Raw genomic sequence first — 18,198 nt, 5'->3', positions numbered from 1 at the left:
ACTGGCTAACCTCCCTGTCTTTCCTCCCCTTTGTCTCCTCCTCCTTCTCCTTGAGTAAAGGACAGGACGTGGATGTACGTTGCACTACGTAGCTCCAGGTCCTGTCCTTCACTTAAAATCATCAGTGTGACACTAAGCGCAACATAATCATGAGCATCTAATGCCACTCTCAGTTGGACGTCCGACCAACTGAACTAACATCTAAATGAAATGTAAATCTGAATGAAATAGTAAAACAAATGAGGAACGCGTCACGAGGCGAACGTAGGAGCGCCGTGTTCTCTGAAGGAGACAAGTGTGTGATGCGGCAGCTAGTAATCCTGCGACTGGGGGCTAGTCGGGGAAACATCGAGGCAGAACGCCCAGCTTAAGGCGTAACGAAGGGCAGCTTAGGGGGCAACGCCTCGCGCTCCACTTTGTCTGTCTTCTTGTCACCCCTTAACCTGCCCTCTGTTACGCCTTAAGCAGCGCCTCTGTGGCCCTTACGCTACAGCGCCGCACATTGTCTCGATGGCACGAAAACATTGCGACACTGGCCAAAATTGAGAGCACAAATCAGTATACTCTCACCCTCGTAACTTTAGCCCAATTTTGAACGTGTGTGAGTGCCACTGAGAAAAAAAAAAGCGTCGTTTGTAGGCAATGTGGGCTAAAGTGTTGCCCAGTGTGGCCTCATCCCTGATGGCGTTTCCAGTGCTAGACACGCTTTAAGGACCGACCGCGTTGCTCCGCGAAGCGTGAGGCAGGCCAATGAATTTAAACGGACCCCATGTGTACCCAAATCTATACCATGAACAAGTTCCTTTTTACGCCAAGGAATTTCGATATTGTGCATTAATGTAAGAGATCTTTGTTTATATTATGTACTGCACTTGTGCTGCGCCATCCCTGCTTTGTTCCTGATAGCTGCGCTCTTTTCTGTTGTTGTTGTTGTTGTTGTTGTTGTTGTTGTTGTTGTTGTTCTTGTTGTTGTTGTTGTTGTTGTTGTTGTTGTTGTTGTTGTTGTTGTTGTTGTTGTTGTTGTTGTTGTTGTTGTTGTTGTTGTTGTTGTTGTTGTTGTTGTTGTTGTTGTTGTTGTTGTTGTTGTTGTTGTTGTTGTTGTTGTTGTTGTTGTTGTTGTTGTTGTTGTTGTTGTTGTTGTTGTTGTTGTTGTTGTTGTTGTTTGCTTTCTCGCACAAACCAAGGTGTGGGCAAGCTTCGTTGTTCTATGCGGTCACGCATGCGAGAGAAGCCGCATCAGATTTCCGCTAAACGAACGACGGCAACGCTCACTTTTGCCAAAGTAGCGCGTCCGTGTTTTTGTAAGAGAAAAATGAAATGCCAACATGCCACTGAGGGTGTCCTGGGCTTTCTTCAGCGTCGCACTACGCAGTGGATGAGAATTAGTAATAGAGGTCAGAGCTATATACGTAAACGACGCAGCGCGCTTTCGCATGGATAGCAACGTCAGAATCGGCTTGCTGTCGTCATCAGCTGGCTTGCTTTCTGCTTTTCGGTGTTTTAAACAGGGACTCCGGCTGTAAATATCGGCCGACATTTTCAAAGAACAGTGTATGCCAACACCGATGGAAAAGTATTGACCAATGACAGCCTCCAACGACATTTCTTTTTTTTTTCCGAAGTAATGTGTTTTGAAGTCTGAACACTAAAGAAACGCACTTTCGGAAAGCAGCCACGCCGGCAATGGCTGCACCATCACCCGCTTCGTCTGAACTCGTACATCTCATAAATTTTTCCATATGTACAACTACGTGACGCTGTCGCTGATCGGCGCTGGCACAATCTCGCAAGACAACCTGCAGGGGCAGGCATGTACTACTATTCGGGGCGTGGTTATAGTTGGTCCTGTTCTTCAACTGAGAAACGTAAGAGTGCCGCTGTTTAATTTATTGGTTTCGCTTTGTTTTTCTATTCAGCTCTCAGAGCATCAAATACATGTTGTCCTAACAACTGCTTTCATCTGACGTTCACACTTATCTGCATAAGCATTCGAGCTGATGACCAGCGAGTCTGCTCGCAAGAAATGCCTCTTATATACACTTTAAGCTAAGCGAAAACTTTGTCTTCAGATTGCAATATTACCCGCGAAATAATACGTAATTCATTTTGTCCCAGCGGTGAGCAATAATTGCTGACTCTGCGCACGCACTAAGGCTGACTTACGTATAGAAGTTCCAAAGGGCTGAATGGGCGTTGCTGTGCACCTCGGAAAAGTATAGCCAATACCGCGATCAAGTTTCAAAGCTGGAGAATTTCGTTTTCACTGCACTTGCTAAAACACAGCAGGTAGCCTTTTTGGTCGCGCTAGCTTATATCGACCGGGCGCGTCGAAATCATCCAAATCTAACTCGGCAATCTAACTCAAAACATTCATCAAAATATGAGGCACACCATACTTGGCCGGACTCCCGTTTAATTTTGCAGAGCGGCGCTCTTTAACATGCCCCTAATGTAAGTTCAATAAGGGCTCTTGCATTTCACTCCCCCCCTCCTCCCCCCTCATCGAAATGCGGCGGCCGCCGTCGGGATCGGCGCTGTGACCTCGAACTCAGAGCAGCGCGAAGCCATAGCCACTATGCTACGACGGCTTACGGTTGTTCCTTTCCGAGAAGTACCGCCACTTCTTGAACGTTCCAGACGCGTTGTCAGTGTGCATCTGGAGCATCGCCGTCAAACAAACGGGAGCTATAAACGAAATCAGTTCATCGCAGCAGCTGGACAGCGGGCGCTGTGGCTTTTGCATCCAAGCAGCTTTCGTGTTTCTTCCGCTCCGTCTCATTAAAGAAGCTTAAGCGCGGTACGTCTACGTCATGGAAATATTCACGAAGTAGTGTGTTAAGCGCACCAGCTGTTTGACATTCAGAACAAAATAACGTGCCCGCTCGTTGTTGCTATGGCCTCGAAAACCTTCCAATAAACTCAATATCGTGGGTGGAATATTCTTTGCGGAGCCCGTACAGTGCAGCGATTCATTTTCGTCGATTCTGTTTCTTTCTTATTACCAGACGAGGCAACGATCCGGGTGTATACGGAGCCGTAGCGACACTGGGGAATGCTGGCAGAGCGCGAAGAGAAGGGAATTGGAATAGAATTGTTGCGCTCTTGCGGCGAGGATTAAGACACATTCATTACGAAGAAACTCCTCATCTACTGCTACAGAGAACGGAAACAAGAGCACCATTCATTTTGGTTTTCGTATCCCAAACCATAGTGTGTATGTCCGTGTGCGTGAGTGCGTGTATTCGTGTGTGCATGTGCGTGCGTGAGTGTGTGTGTGCGCGTGCGTGCGTACATGTGTGCGTGTGTGTGTGTGTGTGTGTGTGTGTGTGTGTGTGTGTGTGTGTGTGTGTGTCACACAAAAGAAGGAATGCTCTTGTCTTACCATAGCCGTAATCGTTGTCCGGTATTGACCACAATCTTGATAAGACGCCAACGCAACAGATAACGCTGCGAAAGAATGCGAAAATGTACAAAAATTAAAACGCTTCTTCGAGAACTTGCTTCCTCGAAAGCGATCCTTTCACGTCTAATTCTCTGTTTACAGAGAACCTGGAAAAATTTCGTTGAGGCTTTCAGAATTGACATTTCTCGTCACTCGCTTACCAAGCAACGTCACTGTCGTGCGCTTCATCCAGTGTCCGTTCTTCTTGCTTACGTTTCACCGCTTGCTGTCTGCCCTGCTTTGTGATAAAAAGAAAGACTGAGAAGGACATCGCAAGATTAAAGGATAGGGAGTGCTGGGAAGCTGCAAATGTTAGCCTAACCAATTAAAAATTATAGGATTTTACTTGCCAATATCATGACCTGATTTCGAAGCAGCCGCAAAAAGTGGTCTCCGGAATAATTTGGGCCACCTGGGGATCTTTAACGTGCACCAGCCTAAGCGATGGCGTAGCGGGCTATTACGGGCACTGATTGAGAAATTTAATGCACACACACACACACACACACACACGACCCGCCGTGGTTGCTTAGTGGCTATGGTGTTGGGCTGCTGCGCACGAGGTCGCAGGATCGAATCCCGGACGCGGCTGCCGCATTTCGATGGGGGTGAAATGCGAAAACACCCGTGTGCTTAGATTTAGGTGCACGTTAAAGAACCCCAGGTGGTCGAAATTTACGGAGTCCTCCACTACGGCGTGCCTCGTAATCAGAAACTGGTTTTGGCACGTAAAACCCCATAATTTATTATTTTACACACGCACACACGCACACAAGCACACACACACACACACACACACACACATGAACCGACCCACTAAAGCTATCCGAAGAGTCTCATTAATGCATGAACGCCTTAAAACTTGAAGCGCCTTCGTTGTAAGCAACGCGCGTGTGGCATTTGAGCAAATGCAGATATTGCCCTACATATCACAGATCTAGTATGTAGAATTTGCAAGAGAGTTACCAAACTCAACTATGCGAATTGCCGCCATCATGTTAACGCTGGGGTTATTGTTTAAAATGTACATATAGTGGCTCATACTTATCCCAAAAAAGGCTGACTAATTGGGCAATAAAATAGAAATATCGCGATGCATTGCTGTTGTTGCTAGTCAGCAATGTATCATGTCACTTTCTTCTGTGTCTGAATTCCAGAAGAGTAGCAGGCCAATAGCTCCTAATGCTGTCAGCGCACTTAATCACACATGATACGCTGGAGTATAGTAGCAATTCAATATAAGTTATACACGCTGGCGGATCCAAAAAAAGAGACGTGAGCACACAGATATAAGGAAAGTTGACGTCATCCGTTCTTGTCGATCATTGTGGTGTTTCGCGAAGGAGACCATATACCAGACACCCATTACGGAAAATAGAGTGGAACTCGTCAAGTACGCTTCGCATTAAAAGCTTATTGATGAGTTGTTACAATTGACTAGTAGCAATGGTAAGGTCCCTGCATTGCAATTACCCTTTTACCCTATCATGAACGTTTTTTTTTTTTGTAGGGTTACGTGATTGTTGCCGGCTAGGAATAATCCAACGCATAATTACTGTTACGCTAAAAGTCTCCTTGTTTTGTTTTTCTACTGGGCACTCCAAGTGAATTTCCACCAGCGTCGCCGTGATGTTCCGTATAAAGTCCATATAAAGTCTGTAGAAAGTATTAAGCTGTAGGGGCGAACGAGAGGCCGAGAAGGTTGGCGGCTTGGTGCGGCGGTGTCTTGCGCGACGCCGCGAGCGGGATTGGGTCAATGCGCACTGGTGCGCCAAGGAAGAGCGGGGAGATGAGCGCGTGATAGAGTTGGATAGAGTTGGCGAGGGAAGGGGTAGGAGGAGGAGGAGGTTGTCGTTTAGTGGTGGTTTGCGCGTTTCCTCTAGCACAGGGGCGGCTGCGGATGGCGCGGCTGAACGCGACCGCGAACGCCATATCTTGGAGGTAACCTGCTCTGGGGTACAAAGGCTATGCTCTCCGAGGGCTGATGGCTTCGCGGGCGCTGTGTCCTCCCGCGCCAACTTTGCGTTAAAGCGGGAGGCAGCCCGAAGGGCAGTTCGCTCGCCGTTACAGGTACTCTGCATCGTGCTGGTGTCGTCATAGCGAGTGTTCGTGGTCATCGAGTGAGATGTGCTCATGTTTGCCGGGCGCGCGAGACGCCACGTTTGGTGACCGAACTAGTAAGCGAATGTTCGCAGCAATTTTTACGACCACTGAAACTGTGAGACTTGCTTCGTGTAGTTGTCTAACACATTGATATCGCAATCAATGCTTCGCTTTTCGTGTGAGACTGAGACCTCTTATTTTTCAATGCCCAGCAACGATGACATCCAACAACGCAATGGCTAAAGACCATGCATGGCGGAGACTACAAGCAGAGATCTCCATAGGGGGAGCAGTGGCCGCGTACGCGTTTACAGCTATGGCTCAGTCACATCTGCAAGTTCAGCAGCTGCTGCGTGATACCAACAAGATCCGTCAAAATACAGCTAAAACGTCACATGTATCGTCAGCGACAGCTACAGAGCTGGTAGCCCTGCGTGCGGCTCTTCATTACATCCAGGAGAATCCACTCCACGCATGGTCAGTCTTCTGTGATTCCAAGGAAGCCCTACAGAGTGTATTCCCAGCACTGCGCCATGGATCACATGAGCAGCTCGTCGCAGAGATCAGAGAAGTCTACTATCGCATAGTTGACGAAGGACACGATATAATATATAAGTGGTTGCCTAGTCACTGTGGCATACATGGCAACCATCGAGAAGACGTAGCTGCCCGATCTGCCCATGACGGCGTCAACTGCGTTTCCATTCCCCTTTCGAGAGCCGACGCAGCGAAAAAACTTTCCGCACTTGCGCGTGACTTGACATTAGCACAACGGAATTCATCCGAGTTCACAAGTGCACGCCTTCATACCCTGGACACTAATTTACACCTCCGTATTCTTTCCGAGCTTCCACGACGTGAATGCACCCTTCTAGTCAGGCTATGGCTTGGAGCAGCATTTTCAAATGCGTACTCCTTTATCATCGGTATGGCCAACAGCCCACTTTGTGACTTCTCCTGGTGCAATGAAACAATCGCGCACCTTCTTTGTCAGTGATCTCGTTTCAACGGGGAAAGACCAGTCCTCTCAGTCACCTTAGACAAACTGAACAAGCACCCAATGACAGAAAACAAGATCCTTGGAAACTAGCCCACGCGAACATCAGCGCGATCCGCCATGAAGGCGCTGCTGCTCTACCTAAAAGGCACGGGACTGTCTGACAAATTGTGACTGTGCAATGTGTGGTGTAGGATTGTTAGGCGACACTGCGTAACACTATAGGAACGGCTTTGCGGGCTGCGTGACAGTGCCCACAGAAACAGTTCATGTGTTCGTGCGTGTGTGTGTACATTTTTGTTTCAATTTTTTTTTATATTTTTATCCTCTCTCTCTCACCTATCGCATCCCCTTGTCCCTCTTCCAGTACAGAGTAGCCAACCGGACATAATCTCTGGTTAACCTCCCTGTCTTTCTTTTGCCTATCTCTCTCTCCCTCTCTCTCTCTCCATAGGGGGAGGGGGCAGTTGATTTAGGACTGGTGCTTGCGCGCTATGTATTTCTGCACGTGACGCTGAAAATGTTTCAAGTCAAGTGAGTTCAGATAAAACGAATCTTTCGGCAGCGTACTTGCAGAGGTGTGTAGCGAGCACGATCAGAGCTGTTAGGAAAAGGACTCGTGGAATACCAATGTAATTCACCTCGCATTCGGGTAACAAATGTCTCTGAACTGGTGGCAACGCCAAGTTCACAATAAAGCGCTCCACCTTGTGCGCCGACTAGTTTCATTCTGCAGTTCCAACAATGACCCTAAAGTACGGGAAAAAGAATATTTGCCATGTTGTGTCCTGCTCACCGTGCACGACAAAGCGACGTTGGATATTTGCGATCCGTTGCTATTACCGGACCACGGCTCTTACTTTCATGATGCGCAGAAGACAAACACCATGCGATTCTCCCTGCTGTGTAATGTCTTCTTTATATATAAATTTGGATCGAAATTTATCCGGTGGTAAGTGCTACATAATTTGAAAAGCTAGGCTCAAAATAGCAATCACGGGAACGAAAAGTAAGCGGAACCTGCATTTGTTTCATTTAATCTTTTCATTGTTCTTTCGTCCGTGTCATAGTATGCCAAGATTTACATCGAGGGTGATTATTCTGACGCTCTAAGCTAATTTACGCCGTCTGCGCCGGCGTTCTCTCTGGTTGTCAATATTGCATATGCGGCTAGGGCGGGTAAGGTTACAGGATTTAGAAAGGCGCGAGCACCTTTCGCTGCAAGAAATTCACCAGGAATTATAATACTCCCTCATGCGAAATTTGAGCACAGCTGTATACGTCTTTTAATTTGGCGTGTAGTGGCTGGCACGGAAAATCTCTCTCGTTCGGCGCGTTGCAAACGGAGCGATGTGTGGTAATCGGTAATCGGGAGATCGCTAGAGGCCCCTAGGGCCTAGAACCACTAGGTAACGCGGGGGGCGATTCACAGTAGCCGCGACGGACAGACCTCCACTCATGCAGCGCTTTTGTTTCCATACAGATAACGCGTGCTACTCTGACGCCATCTCGTAACCATCGTCACTGCGAAGCCCGTCTTTCGCTGCACTGCGCTTTTCTTCTCACGCCTTCGCCATGCCCTCCTCCTCCGCGCTTTCCTCCTCGCGCTGGCTTAGCTATCGCGCCTTTAGTGTCCCGATGCGCTACGCGGTCGCTTTAATCATTCGCTGTGTTCGTTCGTTCGGTTACGAGGGACAACGGCGACGCTCACTGCAAGAACTGGCGCCTAGCTGAGGGCGCTCTAAAATGACAGAGCAAAGTGAACGCGTCATCAACGTTCCGCTCAATCGGCTCGATATGCATATGTGGTGAAGCCAGAAGCAGCGTCCTGCCTTCCTCTGCTAGCATGAGCATTGCACGCACGCGCAATGTGAGCGTTCTACCGCTCCTGTTGTGCTTCTGCGTGTACGCGGAATGGGCAGCCTATACGTCCAGCTACCATTGCCTAATCTTACACCACCGGGGTGCTATGCCTGCAGCGCCACTGGCGGCGCTCCTTATGGCGCCTGCGCCGTGAGACGCCTGGTGGCTGCTGGGGCGCTGTTCCTTCTGACCAGCAGCAGTTGCCGCGCATGAGGCGTCGCGCCTACATATCACGCCCGCGTTTAAATAGAGCCCTTGCTAAGGCAACTTCAGCACAACATTAATCCTTGGTATTGCTGCCAGTGCTTCGCCCTTCGGGCCCGAAACAAAGAGCAATGTTTTAAATCATACCCGCCAAGTATGCTACCGTCGTAAGTATTACTTCCAAAAATGTCGAGCTATTCATGCAACATCCCGCCAGTGTCAGTCTGTACAACCTAAACCGACATCACTGTCATGTTTACGTTCGCACTAACGATTGTAAACGTTATCCTAGCTTTTTCTTATTATTTGTGGAATTTCTTTCCGTTCTTTTCTGTTTTTCTTGCTCTGAAACCAATGTAAGTCTAGGTCGGTTTTGTCAATGCAGAGCTCCACTTAATCTTAACAAGTCCAAGCAGCGCAGGGAAGGTTTATTTCATCGAAGTAGTAACGTGGGCCAGGTTATATTGTTGCGGAAAAGAGGGACAGCTCGCCCTCGCTCTGCCCATCAGTGAACGTGAAACTTTCATTAGGCACAAAGGGCGATTAGACGACTACAATCAAGGAGCCCATATTTTGGTTCTCATTTCTGGTTACATGATGCAAAACATCGATTTCGCTCCAGTGCAAGCAGTCTGTGAGACGGGTTATATACACTCTGAAAAAAAAAAGGAATGACCCTTGCTCCATTAAGGGACAAACGGCGATGCCCCGTATGTTCGTCTTTAAATGGAGCTAATTTCCTCCCAATGGGAGCAAGGGTTCCTCCCTCTCCAAAACAAACATGGCTGACTCCTGGCAAGCGAAGCGGTGGATGCGACCAGGCCTAGGAACTGTGCTAGTTCGCAGCTGGAAAACAACGTACACGTAATAAGCATCGTGTACGTTACCAATATTCGCAAAAAAGAAAAAAAACACAATCTCGCTAAGCTTTCTTTGATGCATACAAGGAACCAGGCGCAAGTGCGACACGATTTTGTAGTGATGCCTTCTGCTCGACTGCTACGCTTGTCACCCACCGTTGACGGTCGGCTGATCATGTTAATAACGCGGGCGTAGTGTCGCTCTAACCTTTGTCGAAGCGCGAAAAGGAATGGCATCACTAGAACATCGTGGCGTTGAACTTACGTAAACATAGGGATATCCATGCTGCAATGCATCGCACACATACACGCATGGAGGAGGAGAAAACAACTTTATTTAAGAGTAGGGGAAGGGGAAGGGGGAGCCAGGTCATGGGGGGAGGCTAGGTCGGGGCCCAGGGGGCCGCAGCTGTCGCCGTCCATTCCACCAGCCTGGACTGTGATTCCTGGTCGACATTTATCGACGCTTTCTCTTATTCCTCAGGTGAGGGGGCTAGCCGCAGGAGGTCCTTTGGGGGCGGGTGGCGGTCGCATCCCCATAGAATGTGATCCTGTCCAGCCTGTGCTAAGCCGCAAAACGTACGTGTTCAAACGCTGTCATCCTTCAGGATGGCCGCTAGTCTCCTGGGGCTGAGCACACTGCGCGTTTGAGCTCGCCGCTGGGTCACGGCTTGTCAGTTTAGGCCGCCGCATGGAGGCGGGTAAATCTGTCGTTCCTCTCTTTGCCGACGGAGGCGATCTCCGTAACTTAGTGACAGGGTTTCAAGGTTTTCCGGAGGAGGTTGCCCCTCAGCCCGGTTAGTAGTTGCGCGGGCTGTGAGGTGGGCAGCTTCGTTACCGGTGTTTCCCTCGTGGCTAGGGACCCAGAGAAAGCCTGATGCTTATCTCCGGCCTCTGTAGTTTTTCTGCCGTGGTTTGGCTTACTTGGCCCAATCTGAAGCTTTTGATCGCCGACATTGAGTCCGACACTATGAAGAGCGACTCTGCGACTGCTGTTGCACTAGCAATGGCGGGCTCTTCCGCTTCTAGGATAGACCTTGCTGCGATTTCCTCGGTTCGGAGGATCCGCCCCGTTCCGTCCACAGCCACTATCGCATATGTGCCGTTCCCCACAGTCGAGGCGTCCACTTATGCGGCCGGTTTGTCTGCTAGAGTCTTCTTAAGTGATTCCGCGCGTGCGCGTCGGCGTCCCTTGTTGTGTACTCCCATGTTCTGCGGGAGTGGTGGAACGACCAGTTGGTTCCTAAGGTCTGTCGGAATTTTCATTCTCTTGGTGTTTCCTGTGTGTGTGGGGGGGGGGGGGGGGAAGGGGGGGATTCCTGAGTTGTAGGATCTCATGCCCTTGCTGTGTGCATGACAGCCTCCACCACTGCGCCGCTCTCTGCGCTTCCAAGATTTCAGTGAAGGTGTTATGGAGCCCTAATTGCATCAGTCTTTCGTTGCTTGCCCATGTAGGAAGTCCGGCGGCTACTCTGTAGACTGAACGCAGTAAAGTGCCAATGTTTGCGATGTCGCGCTTACACGCATGCTTATGTGGATGGATGGAGGATGGATAGGATGAATATTATGAGCGTCCCCTTTGGAACGGGGCGGTGGGTTGCGCCACCAAGCTCTTGCTATTATACTGCCTAATATCCTACCTAGGTTAAACAATGAAAAAAGAAAAAAAACACTATGAAGTACCACGCCCAAATTTTCTGATCCCTATTGCGAACTGTGCTTTCGTACGTCTCCGTCTTTTGTCGTTTCCCTACTTTTCTTCCACAAATCCTCCAGTCGCCTCTTACTAATGTCTATTGCGGACATGTTTGCTTTACCACTGCTCCCTCTGAACCCAAGGGCTTCAAGGAGGCCAGTGGTGCCTAAATCGACCGCTGGGTAGACGTCTTCACATTCTAATAAAACATACTCCGTAATTTCCCTAGCTTTACCACAGCAGGCACATGCTTCTTCTTCCTTCTTATATCTCGCTTTATAGGTGCGAGTTCTAAGGCATCCCGATCTCGCTTCGAAAAGTAATGAGCTTCCCTTTGAGTTATCATACATGGTTTCTTTCCTGATTTCGTTATTTCCTCTTAAGTAGTTACTCATGGCAGGTTTCTTTGTTGCTGTGTTGTCCACCCTACAGGCCGCATACTTGCTGGTAAGCTTCCTAGTTCTTTTCCTCCACTGTGAATCAATGTTTTTCCTGTACAGATACCTGAACACTCTCCCAGCCCATTTACTTTCTTCCATATTCTTCAGCCGTTCTTCATACTCAATTTTACTGCGAGCTTCCCTCACTTCAACACTAGTCCAGCCCATATGTAAACAACGCGCTTAGCGCCACCTGGAAGGGCTTGAAATTACTAAACCATTCAGTTACTGCGCAGCCCGATAGACGGCACTAAAAGCTGACAAAAAAACACCATATAATTTTGCACTTTCTGTTCTGCAATGTCCCGACAGAGCCACACACAACACTTTAACTTTCGCAGACATACCTTGAACAACAGAGCAACACAGCGCAGTATGATACCTACTGCACAGAACAGAGTAACCACAACACACAACACATGGCATACAGACAAGCACTGCTCAAGCTGCCTACATCCATATGCCTTGAAACCTTCTTATATAGCCATGATGTTTCGACCTGCAATGTTGTGCCAGTGAGTGACTCTCTGTTATACGTAATTCAGCAATAAATTTCCATAGAATATTTGTTTGGGTGTACTGTGGTATAAAGTTTGTAAACAGGGATAAGGTGCCTCAGAAAGGCTGGCCAACGTTTCGATAGGAGGACCTATCTTCGTCAAAGGCGGCCTCGTCATCCTCGGCGTGTTAGTTTTAAAGGCTTAGTGCAGTGACATCACGTGCGGGTGTTGTCGCTGGCGGCTGGTTTTAAAGAGAGAGATATAGTCACCTGATAGGCACGGCAACTACACACAGACATCTTAATACGAAACCGCACTATAATGAATGCTTTTGACTAACGACTTTCAATTATCAACACGGTGGCGACCGCGATCTAAGCCTTTCACTTCGAAACCGTAGCGGATGGCGCTTCAAGAACTGCTGACGTTTACAAAACACATTCTGTCGAGGTCGGTTCAACGTTTTCTCGTCTAATTTCCTACAGAAATGGCAAAAAATCTGCTATCCGCGGCATCCGTACGCCGCTGCAAAGCGGGTACGTGCGAGCCGGCGGCCGGATTTGAGGCCGGGCGTGTGGTGTAGGGATGAATCTGACCGGGACGCTGAAGCCACCGCTTTCGAGCAAGCCTTCTAAATCATTCTTTGCCTTCCTGTCCACAGACTAAAGGTATTCGGCTACGTCGAGGACGCCGTTCTCTGCTACACGCTGAGCAGCTGCGTGCAATTTGTAAGGATCCTGGAGGAGATTGGGTGTAAATACTAGCATAGCATATAAGGAGGCTACGATACAAGTTACTCGCCGTGATGTCAGGATACTGCTAGATACGAGAACCAAAGATTACTCACCGCAATTGGCCTGACTGGCCCCGCACACCATTGACGATATCAGAAGGCTAACTGCTGGTGTCCGTTGTGTTCTATCCATCTCCGGGAGAGTCGTGGTAACGAAGATTGTTGCGATACAGTCTACTAGGCTACAACTACTACAACCATAGCGTAAACACAGTCGCTGAAGCGTAACCGTCGCCACAAGTGACAGGGAAGGATAGCTCCGTCTCTCTCCGAACGCCTCGACTGGAAAGCTGTGTCTGCGCCGTGTTAGCCGTGCTTTCTGCAAGAGACAGGGTGGTTTTGCAGCTTTCTAGAATTCCGGCATTCGACACACTGCAGAACGCTGCCGTACTCATGTGTGTCCCATCAGCTTGGTCTCCCGTTCACGTCTGGGCATGTCCGTTTGCCCCGTACCCTTGTGCCCTTCATTCGGCTTTTCGTGCTTTGTTGTTTCAATTGTCCCTCTACAGGTTGTCTTCGAGAGTGTCTTCTTTTCTTCACAGACGCCGGCAGCCGTATGTGCAAAACTACAACGCGGAATTCAGCAATTTGTAAAAGCTTTTTTCAAGTTTATTTTCTTGATAATTTTCGTTTGTACGTTTGCTTGTACTCCGCCTTTTACGAAATACGTCTTCTGTTGTGGATCGACGCTTCCTGTCTCTGTAGTGTCGTTCGCGCTATACGATGCATCACGGAGAAGCCGCCGCTGGCGGGCGGAGACGCAGGCGAACCGGCACGCAAGTGATGCTTGATATACAGCTGTATATCTGGTTGCATTGGGCGCTCGGACGCATACTTGCTCTGGTGGCAGGGTTTGTGTTCCAACTGTGGATTTGGCTGCGTCGCTTGCGGCGGTGATGCGCTCACACCGCCCAGCTACGTACCGACGGCGCCAGCAAACGTATTCTGCTTTCGCTTAGAAGCCGTCGCGGATGGCGCTTCGAAACGGCCACAAATGCATACATTTCAGATAACCTTCGCCTCATCCTAATTTCATGCATGCAAACGAGAAAGGCTGGCTGACATGTGCGGCGTCTAGGCCGAGATGCCCGAGTGCGCGCTTGTTGTCGGTGTGCGTCAGCAGCCGGGCGCTGCTTTGAGTTGAACTATTCTCGTATCGCAGCTGCCGTTCGATCTTAAGGTTTAACATTGGTGGTCGATTGTCATGAATGGTTTAGACCTCCGATTTTGCTACTTAGCATTACGTTCCGTCGAAAAGGAGTTATTGTAGCCCTTGTTCGGGTCAGAAGAACTTCACTTTGGCCTAGTTGGTATCTACTGCATATCATACTGACCGCAAAAAAGACGGGGACAGAGGCAGAGAACACATAAACAGCACGGGCGGTACTGTTTTATTCACGGCAGCCCGTGGGCATATATTGGCAAAAAGAACATGCGCAGATCGCAGCAAACAAGAATACACATCAGCTTAGCGTGGCAACCAATTATCAAAAAAATCTACTTCCGATTGAAACAACCTAATGAAGGTATCGCTAACACAGTCTTCGCCTTTCTTTTTTATGTGATAAGCCTCCATCAGTTCACGTGCAGTCTGGTCATGGCTTTTCCCCAGAATCTTTATCTCCTCAAAAAGAGGTGCACAGCGACAGGCATTGCAGTGCGCAGGTAAGTGCGCCAATTCATCTTTCGTTAACTTTTGTTCATGTTCCCTGGCTCGATCATTTAGGCACCGTCCAGTCTGCCCTATGTAGGACTTGCCACACGCCAGTGGGATTTCGTACACAACTCCTACATTGCATTTTGCATACGGCTTGGTGTGGTTCTTACCACAACCTTGCCTTCCTTTAGGATCACGAGAGGTGCGGGGGCAGAGCCGCGCCAGCTTAAAAGGGGCTGAAAAGACAAGGGGGACTCCAAACCTGCCTGCCACCTTCCTTAGGTTGTGAGCGACCCTATGAATATACGGCACTACTTCAGGTCTTATGGCCATAGTAGTCGTCCTCACCCTTGCTTTGCCCCTAGATCCTTTTACCTTCTAGTTCGGGTCACCGGCGGCGGCGACGCAAGATACCTAGATACATTCCTACCCTTTTGATTGCCACAAGAGGGCGAGACATGTGAAGTGCATGTGAAGGAGGAACTCACCGGCCTGAAGGAGGAAAACGGCTAGTTCCTCCTTTCTCGCTCCATTGTTTTTAAGAGTGTATTGTCCAAGTTAATCTCGACAACCCCCGATCTACTTGAGTATCATACTCGTAGAAAGTATACTCTGATGATCATTGTTTCTGTTTCAATTTTTTTCTTACTCTTCAGTCTTTTTCGGCGTGCATACAGGTTAAACACTGCGCACGTGTTTATAACGAATGTCGCCGTTGCTTTCGCAGTTAATAGTACTATACAGAGAAGACAACTGCTTCGTTATAAAAGCAGCTACATGAAAGACAAAGTAGAGCAGCCGCAACACTCACCCTTCAAATCCCAACGCTTATAGACGGTGTGTATGACGAAATTCTGGAGGCACGAGTCACCGCCGGCTTCGCCGACTCGCTCCTTCGAACGCCGCCGTGCGTTCGACCTCGCTCTCTAACACGAGTCTTAGAGCAACTTCTTGTATGGCGTACGGGTGCGATGACACATCTTCTCAACGCCTTCCCAGATCACAGAAGAGCAGCGGCTTCCCAAGAACAATGGCTTGCTAAGCTTTGAAATTTATACGGCACATGTGGAAAGTGAAAGTGATCTAAATGGCAGATGTCGGAAGCCAAGCACGCGAGCGCCGCTAGACCGCGCCTTCGTAAAAGGAAACGCTCCACTTTCATGGCAACAAGAGAAATCATGCAAAAGCTTTAGGGTCTTCGCTTCTTGACAGGTCCCTTGTTCTCTACCGTACACCACAGATTACGTCTTCAGCAGTTGATCTCGATGATGCCCTTAAAGGAGCAGCAGTGACATACTATCGTAGTTATAGCGACTCGACCCAAAGCTCCCGGCACGTGAAAGAATGTCACTTATGCAGGTAGAGAGACATTTGCAACTTACTTTATGTGGTGCTGAGATTACCTCCAAATACCCTGCCTCGCATCGTCGACATTACCGGGCCGTCATAACAAAGAGCGAAGGTGGCTGACCTCCTCTAGCAGTCAGGTTAAATGTGATGTCGTTGCTGATAAAAAAAACTCCTTCGCAGATGTACGCCAATCTGCGTAGATCATGCATAAAAGACGGAGAAGCTGTGTAAGTGAATTATTACAGCTTTCAGAAGTATGACGATGTGTTTTATGGCTAGTCTTACCCCCGTACTAAGAACTGCATTTAACTTGAAGCACTGGCTTAACTTGATCTAAATGACACCTGTTGTGCACGCGCCGAAGAAAACGCTATGAGCATTTCGAACACGTTCACGCCAGGCGTCATTCACACGAAATCAAGCGCGGGCTTCAAGTTAAGATGCATTTCTTAATACGGGCGTCAGCAGCGGTGGTTCTCACGGAGTCCGCGTTGCAGCAGAACGCTTAAGGCTCGCACTCGCCGCAGCCACACAACCTCCTCGCCACCCTCCAACGTGGGGCGGGTGCAAGGCAACCCGAGAAACAAATATTATGGTTTACTGACCACAATGAACCGCGCAAAGAAGTCCTTTCATATTTACGATAACTATACGCAAGGTAACTCTTTCTTTATAAGGGATAATTACGTATCAATGCCAGATTCGGGCTTCCGACACACTCTGCGTGGCACGTAGTATACACTTGGCCTCAGTCACGGCGGCAGCCTTCACCGCCGCATGCAAAAAAAAAAAAAAGAAGGCTCGTACATAGTGCATTGAGTGCACGTTACAGATCCACAGTCCATCAAAATTATTCCGGAGTGCCGCACTATGGCATTCCCAATAGTCAGATTGTGGTTCCGGCATGCAAAACGCCCTAATAAGAAAAGAATATACGAAGCGCTTTCTTTCTCATTTACTGCGGCGGTGTCACAGCCGCGGGCATTCTAAGCCCGCTAGAACTGCCACTTCGCGCGGGGAAATATAGTCGATATCTCCGTACTCGCAAGCTGGGGCAAACCACACGGATGATTAGCGCTGACGTCATCGTGGCTACCATCCCTGTAACACTAGCACGTCGAGAAGCGGTGGTGTAAACGAGAAATGTGACACCTCGGCCGCGGGATGATATAGTACTCGTCTCGCGCCGAGCCCCAAATCGGCAATAGGGATAATCACGGGGAATACGGGTCAACGCCGAAAAAGCAAAACAATGCACGCGCAACACAGTATGGTGCACTGACGTCCTCGTGGCCACCATGTTTGTGGGTACCAGCACGGTAAGAAGGCTTCGTCCGTGACGTCACCTGACAACTATAGCGATTGTCTCCCTATACATAACACACACGGACAGCTGTAAAACGTGCAAAGGGCGCCATCATAGTCGCCGGCAGAACAGTGTGCGAGTTGTCGCTGCGATGGCTGCCATTCGTTGGCAAAAGCAGTAAAGGCAAATCTCACTGCAGCAGAGTTAAGCAACGCGCATTACCAGCGATCACGGCAGTTACGCTCCGGCATGACAGCCCTGACAGCACTGCCCGAGAACAGCGGGCGTTACGCTTTTGCGCGAGTGATGTTTCTTCGATCATTGTCATCGTCGCCGTCGTCTCCTTTGCTCAGAGTCGCGACAGAGATAATAGCTGTCATCGCAACCTTCTTCTGTGCGGATTTCGATTGTTTGATCCTTCTTTTCTAATAGCATTTCGCGTTGCTTCCGCCGCGCGATTAACTTTTGTCGTCAAGGTCCCGAAATTCGGCCTCTGATGAGCCGAAACTATCGGAATCGGCAATAAATCGGTGAAACCGGAGCGTACGCTGGTGCTTCTGACTGTTCATTCCACTGCGACACTATACTTAATCTTTTACACCTTGGTCTCATGACTATAAACAATATATGCATTTAAATACTGCCAGGGAAGTGAGTGTTTTATCCTACCTAATTTACACTGCATGAGATGACGGCGATAAAACGAAAAAAGAGCTCGCGTTTATGTTTATGCTCACTCTTTAAAACATGGCCCGCATGCACGTGTGGAGCTAGCACACAGCGACAAATTAATGAGGCTGCGAACCAGTGCCGAAAGTGCCAAAAACTAATAACGCCAGAAAGGAAGTAATCGAGAATTGCGTAAATATTGAAAATTGGCAATAAGGAAAGGAAAAGGCAACAAAAGAATAAATAAATCCTGTGGCTTAATGTGCCAAAAACCACGATCTGATTGTGAGGCACGCCGTATTCGGAAACTCCCGAATA

General features: G+C 48.8%; 1 protein-coding gene across 3 annotated transcripts in view; it reads right to left on the bottom strand.

Moving 5' to 3' along the window:
• The window catches only part of LOC142575976 (uncharacterized), a 76,494-nt gene extending 60,923 nt beyond the window's left edge, over positions 1–15,571 (bottom strand). For 2 of the 3 annotated variants that reach the window (XM_075685837.1, XM_075685839.1), the window contains exons 1-3: positions 15,367–15,571; positions 3,604–3,700; positions 3,383–3,447 (exon numbers count right to left, since the gene is read on the bottom strand). In XM_075685837.1, the coding sequence (XP_075541952.1) occupies positions 3,383–3,447; positions 3,604–3,631 (93 nt within the window). In that variant the 5' untranslated portion in view covers positions 3,632–3,700; positions 15,367–15,571. The remainder of the gene's footprint in view (positions 1–3,382; positions 3,448–3,603; positions 3,701–15,366) is intronic. The other variant, XM_075685838.1, reaches the window with a different exon arrangement.
• Between the last annotated feature and the right edge of the window lie 2,627 nt (positions 15,572–18,198).

Source organism: Dermacentor variabilis, chromosome 3 (genome assembly GCF_050947875.1).
Source record: "Dermacentor variabilis isolate Ectoservices chromosome 3, ASM5094787v1, whole genome shotgun sequence".
NCBI classification, from domain to species: Eukaryota; Metazoa; Arthropoda; class Arachnida; order Ixodida; family Ixodidae; genus Dermacentor; species Dermacentor variabilis.
This window is presented reverse-complemented; position numbering and strand designations above follow the sequence as displayed.